Here is a 7,323-nt window from a genome sequence, read left to right on the forward strand (position 1 = left end):
TGAATAGAAAGAAAGAAAGAAAAAGCACTCAGATTTAACTGTGAGAAATCAGAGCAGAATTATCCCAACATTCTATACTATTTTAGTGAATTTGGTGGAAGAATTAAGGAATTGCTGGTATATACTCATTTCTAGAAGGATAAACATTCTCATTTCCAACCCAAAGCTTTCCATTGGTGTGCATAAAATTTTGACTTGTGTGTTCCTGCCATCTCCCCCATCTAGTGCCTGGCCCTGACTTATAAGGGTTTCTTTTTTTTGCATATCTGATGCTGTTATGTCTCACCTTGCTCCCCTCGGCACTTCCTAGCTAACCTGGCAAGCATCCCTTGAGTTTCAAACAGTGAGGGATCTCATATGCCTTGCTGCCCCCTATTGGTGACCAAAGACAATCTTAGATTTTTAAAATTAATACCTATATTTGAGAGGTACTTCCTATAGAAGCTTTTTATAAAGTTTAAAAAAATTGTATAAATACTATGTGATGATTTTATTTATAATTAATGGCTTTGTTTTTTAAATGTTTATTTTGACTTAGTTTTCTTCATAAATTTATAAGGAATTTCTTCAGTTCATGTCATGATCTTTTTCTAAAATTGGCATTGCATAACTGAAAGTGCAAGGCAAAGTTTTCTACCATCATTGCACGAAGATTTTCTTTCTTTGTACATTTAAATGAAGGAATTGATTTCTTATGGTTTTGAATGTAGTTCTTTAAATTGAAAACATACATATTGGATTTGCATATTGCTTCTTCAAAATGGGTTTCTTTTTTGTTTTGTTTTGTTTTAATGTTGTATTAGTCACCTTGGGCTGCCAAAAAAATATGCCGTGGACTCGGTGGCTTAAACACAGAAATTTATTCTCATAGCTCTTGAGGCTGGAAGTCCCAGGTCAAAGTCCGGCAGGGTCAGTTTCTGGTGCAAACTCTCTTCCCAGCTTGATATCCTTAAAATGGTAGAGGGAGAGAGTGCTAGTGACTTTCCTCTCCTAATAATGTCACCAGCCCTATTGGGTTAGGACTCCATCCTACGACCTCATTTAACCTCTATCCCCTCCTCACAGGCCCCTTCTCCAAATGCAGTTACATAGGGAGTTAGGGCTTCAACATATGAATTTGGAGGTGGGGGACACAAACAGCAAAATGATATGTGAATTTTAATAATCCAACTTATTTTATAATTAATCAATCAAATTATTATTATTATTATTTTTAAAATCACATACCATGGGCTAAGAGTAAATGAGAATGGGATTGGTATTAGAATAATAAGGCATTACCCTCACCATGGTGAACTGATAACACAGTTAAGAAAATGAATTAAAATCAGACTAAAACAAGGAAAAATGATAAAAGTGCAAAGTACTAAATCATCATACTGTCTTTAATTACAAAATAAGTTGTATGTGTGGGCTGGAATAACCAGAGAACTCTCCTAGGAAGAAATTTTATTTAGCCTCCTACTGAAAGATGACTAGGGTCTTATTAACTTCAGTGGAAGTGTAAAAGGAAGAATATTTCAACCCAGTATCCAGAGAGTGCTGGTTTGGAATATACATGGTATGGTCTTTGTTCTTTAGAAGTTTGCAATCAAATACCATAAATACTCAAGTCTGACAGCTTAGTGCTTTCAGAATTTGCTTAAATCACCTGATATTTTTTTACCAGGCTACTGCTGCTAACTGAAGCACTGGGTTATGTGTCTTGGGCTGAATGAAGCATGCCACAGAATCATTGATGTTGGGCTAAAAAACCCGAAACTCTTCCTTCCTTTGATTCTTTATTTGTTTGACTGCCTGGTGAGTCCAGAACAATTTCAGAGCATCCAGTGGAGCCCTTAACCATTCCAGAGGGCAAGAGGTTGGACACACTGATTGGTTTGAAAACCTTGATATCTAATTTTTTCCGTGGCTTCTCTGTAAGTTCAACTCAATAGTTCATTTATTTATTCCTCCAACCATAGGGAAAACAAGCCTGAAAACACCAGTTCATAACACTAAATTATGAATGTTAAAGACACACACAGCTCTACCTACCAGCAACACCTATGCGCAGAGCCTATCATACCGTGGACACTGACATATTTCTAATTATACCATTTCTTATCAAGTAAGTGTCCTGGGTTGATCAGAAAAACAGAAAATATCACCATGATCAAAATAAATCTATAATTTAAACTGGATTTTCTACCACTATCAGGCAAAAGGTTGTTTTAAAAAAAAGTTGTGCTGTAAATCACGTCTCCTTTTGCAGGATCTGGTATGAAGGAAAAATCGTGTGTTTGAAATTTGTCTCTGAATTTATCTCTAATTTCAAAATCATTTTCCTTCTTCTGTGAAGCCTATCCCCAGCCCAGGTTACTGCATTTCCCTTGTGCTGTCACTTCTGCTCTCCTCCATTAATCAAAGGAAAGTATCTGCTAACAGTCATGTAAAACCTGGTATGAATTTAAGTCATGGTGTTATCTCTCTTCAGGGAATTTATAATTTTGGATTTATCTATAATTCTGGAATAAATGCCTTTGTCTCCTGCAAAAGAAGCTTTAGGCATGAGCATAGTAAAGAGAAGTGTTTTTGGAGTTGGGGACTTTCTGTTACTGTTGAAATCACACAAAGAGCTAGCAGTCAACTTTATTGAGAAGATTAGTATCTAAATTGTAAAATTATCTCAAAGTTAGGGATTTGTGTAAAATGCAAGGTCAGAATTACAATGAAGGGACATATTACTTAAGTATTTTGGAGATGAGAAAATGAAACTAGCATTTATTGGGTATCATATGCCAGGAAATGTGCCAGGCATCCTCACATTTCTTTAGCTCATTTACAGCACTTCTGTAAATTCTTCACCCCATTTTACCATCAAGGAAACAAAGTTCTGGAGGTTAAGTTTCACAAATATCCTGCAGCTAGCAAATAATGGAACCACGTCTCCCTGGCTTCAAAGTCCATTATCTTGGTGTAGGAAAGAGAAAATTTGTCAAAATACGTGACACTTAAACACGTGATTTATTTTGCTCTATTAAAAATTTGCTTTGAACATATTGAATTAAACTCCTTTAATCACAGGATAACATGTACTTTGTACCATACCACCTTGCTGGCTTTTAGTATGCAGAGCCAAGATGAATTGCCTTCAAAATTTTTTTCAATTTATTTCTTCTATCAGAAACTTGTCTATAATAGAGGATGGTGAGGCTGTAATGCAGAAATTACAAGGTTATCGAAGACCTGCCTCATATGTAGTTGGCATATGTTGCTCTCCAACTAACCTATGGAGATGAATATTTCTGTACTAATTGAAAGTAAGCTAGCCAGAGTCAACCTACACAATCATATGGGTGGAATAATCATATAATTTGAACCAAAAATTGGGACACATCAACAGACTGAATATTTGAAATTATGACTATTACATTATATCTAGAATATATGGTTAGCTTATTAAGGGTTAGGGGGCTAATTTTGTACTTTTTCTCAATTAAATTTAACTGTAGATTCACTTGAGAATGTGTTTTAATGCTTTACTGAATGAATCTACCCACTTTTACATTTTTTTGAGAAAAAGAAAAAAATTAGGTGGTAAATAGAAACTATTACTAAAGTCATATATATGAACCAAGGCCAGTTTGAAGCTGCACTTTTGTGCAAGGAAGCCCATTTTGTTTACTGCTTTCCAAAAAATTTAAAATATTAAGTGTGATTATCTTTCCAAACTTTTTAAGGTTACATTAAATCAATGTAAATAATAACAATAAAGCTTGCTAACTTAAAAATGTGGGTTTTTTAGGTGTATGCTTTAGATTGAATTATTAATTAACATTTTAATTGGAAATATTAATCTAAAAAAGCAATAAAAAGTGTATTTTAACTCTTATTCTATCTAATATGAAGATAATATAGGTCCTTGCTTTTCCTATTTTCCCTCTGGTTACCTGTCCTTTTTTTTTTTTAGGTTTCACATATTCATTACTGAGCTACACAGTGAGCAGTGGTGAGGAAAGATCAAGAAAAGAGAAGAGAGCCATTCCATTTCTCCCATCAAACACAGGCAGCTGTTCCAGACAGTAGTGATGTTCTGATACGGTAAGGCACAATTGACCTTAATAGCATAAGTGTGTGCCACTTCATTTGTGAGTCTCCTTATAGACCCAGCTTGGTTCTTCTCCAGTGTCTTCTCTTGGAGTTGTACCTGATTGTATTACCAGTTTTCATTTGAATCCATGGGGGAATGGGACGATTTTGCTTTTGTTTCTTGGCCAGGAATCGCTTGATCCTGAAAGTGTTGTGAGAAGACATGGCGAGGAGGAAATTCAACTGCACATAGGATGGCAGACAAGAGAAAAGATCCCTTCTGGTTACCTGTCCTTGAGTAATCCTCTCTGCTTGTAATTATCATGACCAGAGATTGGATAGGAAAATAAAAGACTATAGGAATTACTCAGGACTTAATCTGTCCTTGCATATGATGGTGGTGGGGAAATAAGTTGAAAAAGGTACATAATGTGGTACTTGGGTTTTCTAAGGGCTCAGTTATATACTATTTATATTCCCAATCTGGCATAAAAAAATTGAGGCTCTGACGATGTAATTTATAAAATTGATACATGGTACTATAAAAGATGGTTTCATAAAAATGTATTTTAAAATGTAATGACAAAACATTCTGGCTATCTTTAAAAAATAGACTTTGACTGATTTGGAAGTGCCCAGGTCACTTTAAAGAGAATCTTTATTAGTCTATAGAAAGTAATGTTTATAACAGCTTGAAACTCAAAGGAAAGGGAACTCGGGGAGAAGCATGTTCAATAATTTCCAAGGTAACATGGATGCATACTGTGTATGCTCCTTTCATCTCATTTCTTACTGCCACAGCCTTTCAAGGAAGAAAATAATATATTCTTCATGGTAAAAAAGTGTAAAGAAGGCAGTATAAGAAAGGCATACTTTGAGAACTAATTGAAATGCTCATGAGGCAAGTTAATGCTTTTTTGCCAATAACTTGTGTACTGATAGGTTAAAAGGATTTTGAATCCCTCTCTGAATCTGCCCCCTCCACACCCAAACTGGGATACATTTACTGAGAAAACAAGGATCTGGCATTTTAAAAACATTAAAAATATTTTATGTGAGTTATTTTTTACTTAGCACAGTAGAAGAAAATCAAGATTAATTCATCAGTATATAGTCACCTTAAAAGTGTGGAGGGCACTTCGATGGCCTCAATGGCCAGTAGAAGGTAATAAGTCAAAATGGGGAGGGAGCAGGCTGTATACAAAGTCGGCTCTAAACCCTCTTTTGCTGTGGTGCAGTTTTTGTGGACTGGATGGCTGAGAGATCCAACAGAGAGAAAGAAGTCATCACCAGGATCAACAGAGATAGGAACAGGGGAAACTAGGAAAGCTGTTGTGACAAAGTCAATGATAAGAAGCCAGATCCCTGGGGTGGGTATCTGATCTGAAGCAGAGAACAGCATGTCATTAAGAATTTGATCAAGATTGAATAACTTCTGGTGATTTACTTACAAAATGACTCTTGCAGCCCTGGAGCATGGTACTCTTACATGAACCACTGAAAAGTCTCATTACAAAATACAAAATAAATTTTTTTAAAAAGAAAAAATTAAAATGATCTTTGTCAAGTATATAGGTGAAAATAATATATAACTTTTTTGTTTGCTTACTAGTAAAATTGAATTATTTTCCATACTTTTAAAATTTTTACTAATTTTTCCCTATCAACTGAATTTGGTGCCTTAATTTTAGTAAATATAATTTACCTCCTGTTTACTGATCATATATTACATGTAAAGCAGGGTGCCAATGTTTTGGAGAGGGGGCTGTGGAGAAATAAAAGAAATGACAAATCCCTTCTCTTAAAGCCATATACTGGGTTGGGGAGAACAGCTTGTTCAGAATAATGTGACAGAAGAAAGGAAAGGAATGTGGATTGGGAAAACGGGACAGCTACATGTAAAAAAATGAAATTAGAACACTAACACCATACATAAAAATAAACTGAAAATGGATCAGAGATCTAATGTAAGGCCAGATACTATAAAACTCTTAGAGGAAAGCATAGGCAGAATACTCTTTGACATTAATCTTAGCAATATCTTTTTTGACCCACCTCCTAGAGTAATGAAAATAAAAACAAAAATAAACAAATGGGACCTAATTAAACTCAAAAGCTTCTGCACAGCAAAGGAAACCATAAACAAAACAAAAAGACAACCCACAGAATAGGAGAAAATATTTGCAAACAAAGCAACCAACAAGGGATTAATCTCCAAAATATACAAACAGTTCATGCAACTCTATGTCAAAAAAAGAAACAATCCAATCAAAAAATGGGCAGAAGACCTAAATAGACATTTCTCCAAAGAAGGTATACAGATGGCCAAAAAGCACATGAAAAGATGCTCAACATCACTAATTATCAGAGAAATGCAAATCAAAACTACAATGAGGTTTCACCTCACGCTGGTCAGAATGGCCATCATCAAAAAGTCTACAAACAATAAATGCTGTAGAGAGAGGGTGTGGAGAAAAGGGAACCCTCCTACACTGTTGGTGGGTATGTAAATTGGTGCAACTACTATGGAGAACAGTATAGAGGTTCCTTAAAAAACTAAAAATAGAACTACCATATGACCCAGCAATCCCCCTCCTGGGCATATATCCAGAGAAAAACATAATGCAAAAGGATACTTGCGTCCCAGTGTTCATTGCAGCACTAGTTACAATAGCCAAGACATGGAAGCAACCTAAATGTCCATTGACAGATGAATGGATAAAGAAGATGTGGTACGTATATACAATGGAATACTACTCAGCCATAAAAAAGAATGAAATAATGCCATTTGCAGCCACACAGATAGACTTAGAGGTTATCATACTAAGTGAAGTAAGTCAGACAAAGACAAATATCATATGTTATCACTTACATGTGGAATCTAAAAAAAAAGTACAAATGAACTTATTTACAAGACAGAAATAGAGTCACAGATGTAGAAAATGAATTTATGGTTACGGGGAGGTGGGAGGAGGGAGGGATAAATCAGGAGCTTGAGATGAACTTACACACATTACTATACATAAAATAGATAACTAATAAGGACCTACCGTATAGCACAGGGAACTCTACTCAATACTCTGTAATGACCTATATGGGAAAAGAATCTAGAAAAGAGTGGATATATGTATACATATAACTGGTTCACTTTGCTGTAGAGCAGAAACTAATTCAACATTGCATTGTAAATCAACTATACTCCAATAGAAATTTTATTAAAGAGAAAGGAATGGGGAAAGGAGGGGGAGTGTT

The 7,323-nt window shown here is 35.2% G+C and overlaps 1 protein-coding gene across 1 annotated transcript; it reads right to left on the minus strand.

Annotated features, from left to right (window-relative positions):
• Window positions 1–4,140: 4,140 nt before the first annotated feature.
• On the minus strand, window positions 4,141–4,296 carry LOC307052127 (large ribosomal subunit protein eL39-like; the record flags this gene model as incomplete). Its single annotated transcript, XM_079702935.1, has 1 exon — window positions 4,141–4,296. One exon carries the CDS (start codon window positions 4,294–4,296, stop codon window positions 4,141–4,143), a length of 156 nt encoding a protein of 51 aa, XP_079559061.1.
• Between the last annotated feature and the right edge of the window lie 3,027 nt (window positions 4,297–7,323).

Source organism: Hyperoodon ampullatus (genome assembly GCF_949752795.1).
Source record: "Hyperoodon ampullatus genome assembly, chromosome: 4".
Lineage (NCBI taxonomy): Eukaryota > Metazoa > Chordata > Mammalia > Artiodactyla > Ziphiidae > Hyperoodon > Hyperoodon ampullatus.